Genomic DNA, 14,554 nt, shown 5'->3' on the forward strand with positions numbered 1-14,554 from the left:
GGTTCATGGTCCACCTAAATCCAATCTGTTTTAAAGAGGTTGTAAACCTCCCTTTGCAAGTTGTACCTATAGATAAGCCTAGAATAAGGCTTACCTATAGGTACTGTAAATATCTTCTAAACGTGTGCCGTTTAGGAGATATTTACTGTATACTGTGCTGATGATGTCATTGGTGCATGCGCTGTGAAGAAGCAGGCCCCTTGTGCCGTTTCTTCAGGCGAGTGTGCTGTGATCAGCGGCTGTCGCGCATGTGCAGGACTGACATCACGTGGCTCCTGCTAGTCACAGAGCCAGAGTCCGTGGCCCCCGGAAGGAAGAGGGGCGAAGATTGATGCAGCCTGCAGCGGGGACGGCACGGGCTTTGTTTGTAGGTAAGTGTCACATAATGTGCTAGTATGCGATGCATACTAGCACATTATGCTTTTACTTTGCAGGGTAAAAGAAAGGAAGTAAAAGCCACCAGGGTTTACTTCCGTTTTAAGCTTTTAGGTCTTTTTTTTTCTTTTCTTTGGGAGGTAACTCTAAGTAGATGCTTCTTCTGAAATATAAAATGAAATAACTGAAGTGAAAAACCACCTATCATAAAAGACACATGAAAGTTGCCAATGACTAACCTCCCTTTCTGAGAATGCTGGCTGCCTGACAGTCATTGTAACCTTCTGGCTTCAATGCTTCGAATTATTGATTCTGAACAAGCATAATTGAAAATGTATTAGAGTGGGAGTCAGCAACCCGTCGAACGTGGGCAGATGATCGGTAGATTGTGTCCCTTCCTTGCCGACCCCCAGTACTAGGAAAGAAGTTGGATAGATTTTTTAAAAAAGGCGCCACACCCCGTTGATCTTTGATATCTTTTATGATGTTCAGGAAGATCTCCACCTTTCAAAGGTTGCCTACCCTGGTATCAGCGTTAAAGTGTCATCAAAGATAAATGTAGTCCTGCACACCCAGTCATGGGCTATGGCCTAAGGCCAATGGCTGAAACGCATTAATTAACGTTCTGTACTAGCTGTTTGATTCATACTAATATATTTTGGAACTTATGACTGTGTGCTGGACTATCATTAGATATATTTTAAAGTGGCAAACAGAAGCTTTCTTATGCACCAGTAGATCCCAGAGAAGTATCAATGAGTAAATGAGGTATGCATTCTATTCATGCACTAAAGAGTCTCCAAAACAGACAGGCAGCTAAAATGTTAATGAAGCAGTAGGATTTCAGCAATTGGGATCTTTCAGCCATGGAGTTTGTCTTGGGTGCAGAGATCATGTTATCCTGGCAGTGTTGGCTGGTGCTCAATTTTTTGTTGGGGGGTGGCAACAAACCAGCCACCCATCCCCCGGAGGGCCTCCTTACCTTAGAAGGTAGATGACGAGTCCAGCCGGGATGACACTGTGATTTCCCCTCCTCCTCCCTCCATTGTCCGAGCCAGAGTGCTGGTTGTGGCTCCAGGTGAGCCGTCCATGGAGACTTCGCTCCAGGGCCGGTCCTTCTCTTCATGGCAAAACAGGAAGTGGGTCCTGAGACTCCCTGGCCAATCGGGTCTCAGGACCCACGGCCACTTCCTGATTGACCGGGAGAAAAATTAGGAAGACAATAACGAATGTTAATTTGCTATTGTCACACAACTGGGTGGGCTTTTTGAAGCCAATTGGAGCCTTGGGCTCTAATCACGTGTTTAAAAAACAAAACAAAAAAAACCCATTGGAATCAAAGCATCTGCGCATGGATTAGGGGGGGTGGAGCCCCTGTGCCCCGTATGGACAGGTCGCCACTGCATCCTGGTGTGAGATGAGTAAGCAAGCAAGGGGTTAAAGATGAAGTTTCACCTCACATACAGTATTTTCTTTATCCTGTCCCCCAGGATAGTAGATCCAGAGCTAGCGTGGTCTACAGAGCTCCCCACCTGCCCCCACCACTGTCTGACCACGCTGCTCTGTAGGAGACAAATACTTAATAAGCAGTGATTGACAACCGTGGTCTAAGGTATCATTGCTCGAGACCAGCTCTGCCACACTTCCATCTAAGCTTGTGTTATAATCCATAAACTATATGCTATCCATAAGTTATAAGCTAAAGTACTTTGTCCAATTTAATGCATAAACCCTTGGACAATAAACATCATTTTAGCAATTATTTTGATCAAATCAGAATATTTATCCTATTGACCCCAAAAAGTATTTTGTGCCAGATCCTTACAGTTCATGTGCCACAAAATGACCGTTCCCTTAAACAAAATAGTTTGTGCACTGTGACCAAGAGTTTATGTACTTTTCATGCTGGTGAAGTGTTTGATCTTTCTAAAAGTTCTTGTGTTGAACATGCTTTGCCTTTTTTAGTGTTCCAAACTACCATTTTTTTTTAACGATCATCATATTAGAACTAATGTTCTAGTTAATGCTGTCTATTTCCTTGATACAAACCCTCTGTTATTCACAAAATTGCTGGGTATGACTCAGTCTGCTAGTCTCCATTTTGTATCTTGAATAGCTTGCACATGTGGCTGTGCCATGTGTCTGTGTATATGTGTAGCCTCTGCTGTGGATTTTTGTGCTTGGTGCTCCCTCTGCTGGGTGACTATGATACTATTTTTGTTTTTGAGTGGTGCCATTTATTTCATTGCTTCATACTGGTTTGTATAGTTGTTATAACATTTATGCTAGGAACATTGTGAGGCATGACTCGATAAATTTAATTAACATGAAGCAGTAGAGAACTGCAGTAGTGAGAGCACTGGTACATGTCTTCTGATATTTCAAAGCAGTTGAATGTAATAAGCTCTGTCTGTCTGTCTGTCTATCACCCCAATACCAAAAAAGTTGGGACACTGTGTAAAATCTACTTAAAAACAGAACGTGATGATTTGCAAATCTGCACATATTTTATTCACAATAGAAAACATATCAAATTTTTAAATTTGAAAAATGTACCATTTTAAGAAAAATATAAGGTAATTTTGAACTTTGATGGCAGCAACACGTTGGGACAGCGCAACAAAAAAGCTGGCAAAGTAAGTGGTACTAACAAGGAACAACTGAAAGAACATTTTGCAACTTATTGGGTTAATTGACAACAGGTCAGTAACACGATAGAGTATAAAAAAGAGTAGCTTAGAAAGTCAGAGTGTCTCAGAAGTAAAGATGGGCAGAGATTCACCAATCTGTAAGAAGCTGCGTCTAAAAATTGTTAAATAATTTCAGAATAATTTTCCTCAATGTAAAATTGGAAAGAATTCAAATATATCATCAATAGATTCCAAGAATCTGGAGAAATCTCCGTGCGCAGGGGACAAGGCCAAAACGCAACATTGCATGCCCGTAATCTTTGGGGCGCCTAGACAGCAATGTATTATAAACAGGCATGATTCTGTGATGGAGACTCCTGCATTGGCTCAGGAATACTTCTGAGTCACTGTCCGTGAACACAAGTTGGATGTGCCATCCAAAATGTAAGGTAAAACTCTATCATGCAAAGAAGAAGCCATATCTGAACATGATCCAGAAACGCCGCTGTCTTCTCTGAGCTAAAGCTCATTTAAAATGGTGTGTTGCAAGTAAAAGTCTGTTCTGTGGTCAGACAAATTGAAATTTGACATTCTTTTTGGCAACCATGAACTCCGCGTCCTCAGGATTAAAACGGTGAGGAGCCTCACAGCTGCTATCAGGGAAAAAGAAGAGGAGCATAGCACCCGGTGGACACGTTGGAATATGTTCCGCTTTTCAGATGAATACAACTCGTGCACATAGGTGTCTGTCCCCTGGATGCTTCGGAGCCGCGGGTCTCTCCAGGGCCCTATACCTACCTCTCCTTTCTTTTTGTTTCTCCACTTCTGTTTCCCCTTATTCTTACTTCCTTTTTCTCCCTTTGACACTACTAGTGTCCTGTGCCTCTTTTCCCCATCAGTAAGGGGGGAAGAGGGTAAAAAATAAGAAAAAACCCCCGGATTGCAGTATTCCATTATGGTGCCAATCCTATGTTCGTGGGAATGAACACCATAATTTTTATATAATGCAATACATAGACTTAATTCACCAAAAAATGGCAGAGCGCTACTCAGATAACAGGCATAGACTGGTGCGATTCTTTGGGAAGTCACATAGTTAGTCATAAGGCATTGTTGGAACACCTTCGCTTGAATTATGCTTAGTTTAAGCTTACTATTTAATTGCGGATGGAGGGCACTCTCCTCAGCACTGATGGATAAATCAAACTGGAACCGTTAACCAACGACTACCTGCCTTAATAGCACATTTCAAAGGAAACATGCCTGTTAATAAACCAATATATACCTGAAATTCTTTTAATTTTTGTTTGTGATAAATACTAACAAGAAACAGATAATTGTTGTACTGCATTGTTGAACTCTATGTATAATCTGCACTCCCAAAATAAACTTATAAAAAAAACAAAAAAAAACGGTGAGGGCCTTCCAGCATCTCAGTGTGCAGTTCAAAAGCCTGCATCTCTGATAGTATGGGTGCACATTAGTGCGTATTAAATGGGAAGCTTGCATATCTGGAAAGGCACCATCATATATGCAGGTTTTAGAGCAGCATATGCTTCCTTCCAAACAACATCTTTGATGGAAGACCTTGCATGGTTCAGCAGGACCATGCTAAACTCCATACTGCATCTATGACAACAGCATGGCTCGGTAGTAGAAAGGTTTGTGGCTTAAAGCGGATGTTCACTGCATCTGAGCACCACGGACCAAAAACACATATTTTGAATCATTTTAATATTCAGTGCAAACTCCCCCATCCATCCATGTCTTTATTTTATTAAGAACTCACCTTGAAAAGCATCCCCTAGCATTTATGGCAATGGCCATCTTGAGAAAGGGCAGATGATTCATGTAGCATTTACTTCCTGGAATCCATCCTCTCTTAGATCAGGCAGGAGTGCTTAGCTGAGAAACCTCCTGCTCTTCTCCTGAAGACTCCTAGGATGTATGACATTATTTGCCTAGGCAAGAAGCCAGGAAGTAACTGAAGAAATGTAAAAAAACACGTTTAAAACTAGTAAATATAATATACCTTTCTATCTATTTACTAATGCTAGCAGCATGAGGATTAAAAAAAAATCAATGTTGATTGGGAGAATGAAGTTCCACTTTAACTGGCCTGCATGCAGTCTAGACTATTCATCACTTGAAAAATATTTGGTATATTTCAAAACAAAGAAATACAACAAAGTATACCCAGGACTGTTAAGCATTTAGCATCCTATCTCAGGCAAGAATGGGACAACATTCCTCTCCCAAAACTCCCAACAACTGGTCTTCTCAGTTCCCAGACATTCACAGAGTGTTAAAAAAGAGGGGGTGCTACACTATGGTAAATATGGCCCTTCCCCAACTTTTTTGAGACATGTTGCTGCCATTAATTTCAAAATGACCTTATTTTTCTTCTTAAGATGGTACAATCTCTCAGTTTAAGCATTTGATATGTTTTCTAGTTTCTATTGTGTGTGTGTGATGCACACACAAGTGTGACACAAGTTAAAAGCACCACAATGGACCTGGCTGGTGCAAATAGGCTCTAAAGCAAGAATATATCGCCTCTTAAACTGGCGATACAATTTTTTTTTTTTAACAGATTCATTCATCCACGCAAACGAGGGAGATGAAAGAATCGAATATGTCTCTTTGAGAGAAGTCAATTAAACAATTGACTTATATCGGGCCCACATACTCGTTGAAATTTGGTTCTTGCTTCGATCAGTATATGGCCAGCTCTAAGCAGTCCCCCCTAGTATGTGTTTCTCCCTTATAGGATTTTTAAGATTCCAAAAATTTTACTATTCCTTTTTGTACCAGAAGCAATGATCACCAAAACAAATAGATAATCCTAGATGTCAATAAAAAAATTGTAACGGAGGTTCTAACTCCACATTCTATCCAAAACTAAAAAAAAAGATTTGGAAGGAGATGGTCTCCTTCCAGGTTCCCTCTCCAGCACTGCAGAAGAGCCTCCATACACCTCTGATAGTACCTCTGCTGGCTTAGGGCTCCTGTGAAAATGCAAAGGATGTACAAGCAGTATGTCCATCCACTTTTACACAATCTAAATAAATAAATACAGACAAAACCAGTGGTGGTTGGTGCTCAAAATCTTTTTTTTTTTTTTTTGGGGGGGGGGGGGGGGGGCGCAAAATACTGAAAAAAAACCCCATACAATTGCAACCTCACTGTGTCCATCAAATGCTGCCACTGTGCCCATCAAATGCCGCCACTGTGCCCATCAAATGCAGCCACTGTGCCCATCAAATGACGCCATTGTGCCCCATCAAATGACGCCAATGTGCCCATCAAATGCAGCCACTGTGCCCATCAAATGCAGTCACTGTGCCCCATCAAATGCAGCCACTGTGTTCCATCAAATGCAGCCACTGTGCCCCATCAAATGCAGCCATTGTTCCCATCAAATGCCACCATTGTGCCTCATCAAATGCAGCCACTGTGACGCCCGCCCGCTGCCTGACCGGCACTTAATGCACAAATCTATCCATTCTACATAGAGGGGGTGGCTGGAGAGAGGGGGCGGAACCCGTACGCCCTTAATGGACGGGCCGCCCCTGGACAAAACCCTGCTTCCCCTGTATTAGTAAGAGTGATATAGTAAAATAGAGAAATTGTACAGTTTCCAAAGAGAATGTTTACACAAATATTTTTGATAAACTTCATATAATTTTCTCTCTGAAAGGGTATGTCCACCCAAAGTAAACATTTAAGTTTTTTTGGTAAATTCTGGAGTGGTAAACCCCTTGACTGGGGTATGAGGAAGAGGGAGGGAAAACTGGATAAAGTTCAGAGAAGGGCAACCAAACTGATAAGAGACATGGAGGAGCTCAGCTATGAGGAAAGATTAGATGAACTGAATTTATTCTCTTTTGAGAAGAGGAGATTAAGGGGGGATATGATCAACATATACATATGCATAAGAGGTCCATATAGTGAATTTGGTGTTGTTATTCACTTTAAGGTCATCAGAGGACAAGGGGGCACTCTTTACACCTAGAGAGCTCCGTTCCCTGCGAGTGTTGCGACGCACGGGGACGGAGAACGGCACCAAATTCAAAAAGTGAAACACACACTATACATACAGTACACTGTAATCTTACAGATTACATTACTGTATCAAAAAATGTCACCTCCCTTTTGTCCCTAGTGGTTTGTCTAGTGCCCTGCATGCAGTTTTATATTATAAATACTGTTCTTTCTGCCTGGAAACTTGAGATTGTCCATAGCAACCAAAACAGTACCTTTTCATCAAAAGCGGTTTTAGACCAGCTAGAAAACAGCGATAATAAATTAGAATCACTTGCAGAATTGAGCAATAGTGATTTGTGGGGAAATTCGTCATCAAACACTGAAAGTAATGACAGCGACAATTCTGCAACTGAGCAAATTTCAGTGTTTTTGATTTAATTACATTATTGAATAATTTTTATTATTATTATATTATTGTTTGTTATTTTTTATAGTTATATTTATTATATTATAATTTATGATTTTGTGTTTCAAACGTGATCATACCCGGGCTGTCTACTAGACTCTTGTTTGGACAGATTTAAGTGAGTTATTCCTAAAGAATTACAGGCCTACAATATAAAACGCCAAATTTCCATGCAAAACATTGTACTGCTTTGAGCATCAAAAATCTGAAATAATCATACCACCAGGGAGGTTAACATAAACTCAATTTGGGGCATTCTGCAGAGGAATAATAATGTAGGGATTGTGTGCAGGATTATGAGTAGCATTTGATAAGAACAAAAAATATCTCATGGAAGGGGCGTACGATGCCACATCCCAATTTTTACCAGAGCAGCAAAAATTGCTTTCCAAAAAATCGGGGCTTTAAAGGCATCGTACTGAGACTAATGATACAGTTGAATAAAACAATATTTATTATATCCCGTTTAAAAGAAACAGTGGAGTAATTTAATACATAAACCACCACATATGATTTACGAACCTAAAACACATAGCATGAAAGCAGTACAGTGAGGGATTTGTGTTCAGACCTTGGTTGCGGCATCCCCCCAAGTGTCAGTGGATATTATATGGGTGACAAATGCTGTGGTAAGCCTATGAACACATATGGTGATACACTGTATTCTATTTAAAGAATGGTGATGTTTTATACTGTTAAAATGTTCTTCGACTTTTCAGATGCTTCCGCAGTGTCCCTGATGAAGTGGTTTTTGGACTGCGAAATGTATCAGCACAGACAAGCTGGATATATGCATTTGTACTGCTTTTAATTTCATGTGTTATATGTCCATACCTCCTATGATTACTCCACTGTTTCTTTTAACGGGATATAATAAATATTGGTTTATTCAGTTATCATTAGTCTCAATATGATGCCTTTAGAGTCCCCTGTTTTTTTGGAAAGTAATTTCCCTTTTGCTGCTGTGGGTCTGTGTTTTTTTTTTTTTTTTTTTTTAGAGACTGCAACAAGGGATCCTGAAAGATGCAAAAGCAGGAGGGAACACCCAGGACTGTATGCTGAGCCCCCCTCCTGGCCACCCATTCATTCCAGCTCTAGCAGATTCTAGACATGCTGAATGATTGTGTGAATGGGGTGCTGGGTAGAGTAGTTTGGTTCTGATGTTGGGGCTCATAGATGTTGATAGGTGCATTAAGATGACAGTTGTATACATATTATTGTATAATTAGTACAAAGTTATGATTCCTTCCTTTTTTTTTTTTTTAAGATGGAGGAGGAGGATACACGAGAAGTTTTGCTACCTAACTGGAAAGGCAGCGGGTCTATGGGTCTGACCCTAGACCAGAATGACGAAGGAGTGTTTGTAAAACAATTAGTGGAGAACTCACCGGCTGCCAAAACAGGAGTTGTTAAAGAAGGTAAGTGCTTCAAAGTCAGGGGAAGGATTATACTAATGCCGCGTACACACGAGCGGACTTTACGGCAGACTTTGCCCGGCGGACTTTTCGACTTACTTTTCGACTGACTTTATGACGGACTTTCTGAATGAACGGACTTGCCTACACACAATCCACCAAAGTCCGTCGAATTCGTACGTGATGACGTACGACCGGACTAAAACAAGGAAGTTCATAGCCAGTAGCCAATAGCTGCCCTAGCGTGGCTTTTTGTCCGTGGAACTAGCATACAGATGAGCGGACTTTTCGACCGGACTCGAGTTCGACGGATAGATTTAAAACATGTTTCAAATCTAAGTCCGTCCAACTTTTGAGCAAACAAAGTCCGCTGGAGCCCACACACGATCGAATTGTCCGACGAAATCCCGTCCGCCGGGCAAAGTCTGCCGTAAAGTCCGCTCATTTGTACGCGGCATTAATAAAACCATAATTGTAGCTGAAAATAGACTGCTGATAGATAAAATAATTAAAAAAATGAACCCTAACATTTCATTGCTTAAATAATCAATGTATCTTTTGGTTAATAAGGATGCCATAGTAAAAAAAAAAAAACAATGGGGTTGATTTACTAAAACTGTAGAGTGCAAAATCTCGTGCAGCTGTGCATGGTAGCCAATTGGCTTTCAACTTTAGCTTGTTTGGTTCAGCTTTGGCAAAAAAACGTTAAAATTATTGGTTTCTATGCAGAGCTGCACCAGATTATGCACTCTCCAGTTTTAGCAAATCAAACCCCAATTTATGATTAAAGGAAAACTTTTTGAGTCAAAGCTTAAAGTGGTTGTAAACCTCAGTCATGAAATCTGAGCAAAACACATAGCTGTAGTGTTTACTTATCTCTCTCCAAAGTGTTGTTTCTCTTTGGTGCTTTGTTCCTCTGTTATCAGCATGAGTCACCTCTGAGAAGTTTTCATGACACATGAGTTGTGTCAGGGAGGGAGCTCAGCACAAAGCTTGTCTATTCAGAACACAGTAGTTCTGCTGTGTGAAGGTGGGGGTATGTTCCTTTCCTCCAATCCGCTCTCACGCACTGAAACTGCAGCCTCTCCGCCCCCTCTGTGATACTCACAGATGGAGAAGGACTTTAACACGATTCTGCCCTTTTGAAGGGGTGTAGGAAAGAGAGAGCTGCAGATAAACAAGTAAAACCTATGTAGGAGGATTTGTTCATCTCTGTGTATCATCTGAGGCTGTCCACATCACTGGGTATATGTGAGGGTTTACAACCACTTTAGTTTTCCTTTTTTTATTTTATTGATGTTTTATGTCTTATTTTTGCTATTCATAAACCATCTTTTTTTTTCTTTTTTTTTTTTTTTACCAATCAACAAGTAATACCTGTGATGCAGGTGTCAGAGAGCATAATCTGTACCTAAACTATGTTACTTGCTTACATTATGGGCCACCCTGAAATCAGCAGGGAGGGAAATGAGTATCTCTTATGACTAATGACACACACGATCTGAAAATCGGACGAAAAATACCGCTTTTCATGCGATCGTATGGTAATCGGATCGTTAGTACAGAGCTTTTGAGAGCTGATCACGACAGTTCATCCAATATTATTCGATCGGACAAGCACAAAAATTTTCCTCGTATTATACCAGACTTCAGTCCACTCTCTGCTGAAAATGGGTCACACAAGTGCAAAACAAATTGCACTCCTGTGATCCATAGGAGAAGTCCAGCCAAACGAGCTTTGGCTATACTTCTCCTTTTAACATGTTAGTGTTCAAAATGTTTCAGGAAAAAATGGATAAAACAATATACCTTTTTGTTTAAAAATCTTATTCAGTAAATGCACACATGGTATTAGTACCTAACTGGTACCACTTATTAACATTTTAGTGCTGATGTGCAGGGAGTCTTGTATGATTTTTTTTGTTTTGTTTTTTATTCCATTAACAAATCTATTTTCTATAATTTCTTGCAGTTTACAGTCTATTACTGTTGTGTTGCTTATGAGTTAAGTGCCCATAGATCTTAAATTTAGAAGGCTGGAGATAAAGTGATTCTCCACACCTGAAGTTGTTTTACGTAATAAAAGCTGCGTTCCTGCAGACTTAGGGTCACCTTTTACGTTACAATCTGGCCATACAGTCTTTGCACAACTATATATTTACCAATTGTATGCAATATGAGGACTTGCCTAAGCTATCCAATTGATTTGTATCCAATCAGACAGGCCCTTGTACTACATACTTGTTGGTAGATCTAAAGGAAATTGCACAATCTGATTGTGTGTGTGGTGAGCCTAAAGCTGGGCATAGTTTAAAATTTGGCCGGCTCAGCAGAGACCAGCTGAATTTTGACGTGTGTGGCCCTGCCTGTTTGACAGAACTCGATTTGTTAAATTTACTTCTGTTAAACAGACATGCTGACAAACTCTGTAAATCTATGTATTATTTGTGGGGGGGGGGGTTGGTTGTCCATTCACCTTGCTTGCCTGCTGGATGGAGGAATGAAACAAAACTAACTTTCTATGTCCAGCCTAACACTTGTTTTTATTTCCATATGTTTAGGTGATCAGATTGTGGGTGCAACAGTCTATTTTGACAATATGTCATCGGAGGACATTCAGAAGGTGCTGGCGACCGTCGGGCATCACACAGTAGGTCTCAAGCTACAGAGGAAAGGTGACCGATCCCCTCTGCCCGGCGCAACCTTTTCACATGACGTCTTCAGCGTGAAAAGCCCAGATGTTGTTCTGGTGAGCAAAGTTATTTCATTTTCTTTTATTACTGGTGCATTAATACTACAGTGGACATTGGTGTACACATATAGGGAGGTGCAGGCATTCCTCCAACCTATAGATGGCACTGTGCCATTGTCACATTTGAATACGGGTTTTGTTAAGGGAATTTTCCACCAAGGCTATAGTCATACAAACTGTGTCCAGCAGCGATCACTGCAGGTAATCTCTGGCTGTGCAGGAAGCCACAAATAGCTGCAGCCGCCAGTGATCGTTCTAGTGAATGGGACCGGTGGCCGCACCTAGCCGCTGAAAGCTGCAGCAGGAATCTCTGATTCCTGCCGCTACTATTCGCACTGACCCAATAGACAATGTGAATGTAGCCTTACAGACTCCATTAGTCCTCTCAGGGAAGACAGCTTGAGAGTGAAATCACTTGAGATCTCAGGCAGCCTTCATGAACCTTTATAAATAGGGTAACCCATGTCAGGAGTGTCAGTTACAGGTACCTGCTGGCTAGGGAAAGCAAACAGCACAGGGAGAGGTTCCTGACAAATATGGACACCCTAGAGAGAACTCCTTCGGTGTAGAGTGGTGCCAGGAATAGGAGCGTGAGGTCTTCTAATACAGTGGAAACAGTGCTACCCCGGTTCAGTATATACCGCCACCCCTTCCGCAGAAGTAATCCTCGGGATCCACCAACTAAAATTCAGATAGCACTGTGATATTACAATTCTTGAATTGCTTATACTTGTGCCCTCAGAACTACCAACATTTTAATACACGATAATTCATTGTACCAAAGACTGTGTAGTTACTCCCTGTCTGGTTACCCTGACAGAGACCCTGACTTCATACATGCCGAAGCCACAGTGCTTTGCGTCACAGCATGGAAAAATAGTCCCCCTTGTTGCACTTGGTGGCCACCTGCTAAATGCAACCCATTCACCTGACTGCAGTTGTGTGCAATTGTGGTACGGTGAAAAAGCATGGCAGTGACAGCCTCTGGGGCAGAAAACTGACAGGTTTTCACAATAACCAACTCTATAGAAAATGGGGGAAAAGGAGTTTGAGCATTAGGTATGTTTTAATTCATGCATTTCTGAAGTGAGCCCAGACTAAAGTAAAGATTGCCCCATTGGTCAGCTTATGAACCATATTCAGAAATCATTAGAATTTGTGGTAAGCCTATTGAAAGACGAGTAACAAAGTGCTCAATATAGTGGGCTCTAACAGTCTAATCCAGGGGTCTCAAACTTGTGGCCCTCCAGCTGTTGCAAAACTACAAGTCCCATCATGCCTCTGCCTGTGGGAGTCATGCTTATAACTGTCAGCCTTGCAATGCCTCATGGGACTTGTAGTTTCGCAGCAGCTGGAGGGCCGCCAGTTAGAGACCCCTGGTGTAATGGATAATAGTACAATGGAGTAAAAATGCATGCAATTGAACTCAAATTGGAGTAATAACATGGTTAGATATTTGTAAAAAAATAAATAAAATTAAATGTATTTTAAATGCAGCTGGGGCACATACATAAACGTATGAGCCTTTTGTAGGTTTCTGTGCATAAGAAGCCTATAGACTTGGAGAAAGCAGGGCAGTATTGAACCAGTCCGGCTCTGCTGCAGCGCAAATGTGCTGTCAGACAACATGCTGACAGAAGGGGAGAGCAGATTAAACAGAGGCATGGGCCTCATCAGGGTGTCATGATTTCACTATCCAATCAGGAAGTTGGAGGTTTCTTTGTCCCAGTGTTCTTGACCAAGCTACGTGCTGTCTGGCAACAGTGCCTGCTGTAAAAGATTGGTTGCATAGAACTACAGGTCCTCTGGCAGGCAAAATAGTCCTTATATACTGTATGTACTTCAGGTCTATAATTTGATGTTTGCCCAGATTTCAACTTTAAAAATCATTTTTAGTAGTTTGGTATACGCTGGTCTGTACTGTATTTATGATTCCAGCCCATAAATGTAAAAATAAAAATGTTATAAGCCATTGTGAACAGAGTATTGGCTGGAGTGCTATTTTTTTTTCTTATACTAATACAGTGCAGAAAGGTTAGAATCTGTCAGGTTTTTTGATTTTTGTACCTACACCAACAGCTCTACAGTGCAAGGTTATACAATAGCAATCCATTAAATTTAGATCAATCGGGTAGGCAAACTTACAGAATAATTATTAACAGATCTCAAGGAGATTGTATATCCAGATGGCAATATGTATTACTAGCTTTAATTGATATACATGTGCCCAATTTACAAAGCAGTCTGCATGCTTGCCCTTAAAAAATGTATTTCGCAAGTGGGGCTGATGGAACTATTGAGGCGAATAAATCCTTGTCATGTAAATTCCCTAAAACTTGTGTGATCGTCCAGCAGTAGCACAAGCACAGATCTTAACTTGAAAGAAAAAAATAGATTCATATTGCTTCATTTTAAACTACTAACATCTCTAGTTTAATGTGGGAAGAGGGGCAACAACCAGGACGTTCTACCCACACAAGAATAATTGTGTCCTGCATGCTTTTCATTTTGATACATGTGCAAGATTCTATAAGGTTACCATTCTGCCCAGGTTCACACTGATAGCGGGAATGAAATCGTGAGAGTTCAGCTGAACTCGCACAATTTCATTCCCGCATGTCAGTCCCGACACGGGGGCGATTTCAGAGACATCTGTGCGGGTTCCTGCACAGATGTCAAAGGAAATCGCACCCCAAAGTCACCAAAAGTAGTACAGAAACTACTTTTGGGAATCAGTGCAGCGTCGCACCGATTCGGACGGTGCCATTGCCACCGATTTAGCATACGACATGTCAAATCACATGCCAAATCGCTCCAATGTGAACCAGGTTGCGCGACTTCCGATCCGGCTTTGCCCTGCAACTTCAGTCCGACTTTGATCCAACGTAATGTGATTTTTTACACTCTATGGCATTGAAGTCGTATCAAA

At 41.1% G+C, this 14,554-nt stretch overlaps 1 protein-coding gene across 1 annotated transcript in view; it reads left to right on the top strand.

Annotated features, from left to right (window-relative positions):
* Positions 1 to 14,554, top strand: part of AHNAK (AHNAK nucleoprotein) — an 82,632-nt gene that overhangs the window by 46,177 nt on the left and 21,901 nt on the right. The window contains exons 3-4 of the mRNA XM_073605310.1: positions 8,726 to 8,876; positions 11,435 to 11,622. Of these exons, the coding sequence (XP_073461411.1) occupies positions 8,726 to 8,876; positions 11,435 to 11,622 (339 nt within the window). The remainder of the gene's footprint in view (positions 1 to 8,725; positions 8,877 to 11,434; positions 11,623 to 14,554) is intronic.

The sequence above is a fragment of the Aquarana catesbeiana genome, linkage group LG11 (assembly GCF_042186555.1).
Source record: "Aquarana catesbeiana isolate 2022-GZ linkage group LG11, ASM4218655v1, whole genome shotgun sequence".
Taxonomy (NCBI): Eukaryota; Metazoa; Chordata; class Amphibia; order Anura; family Ranidae; genus Aquarana; species Aquarana catesbeiana.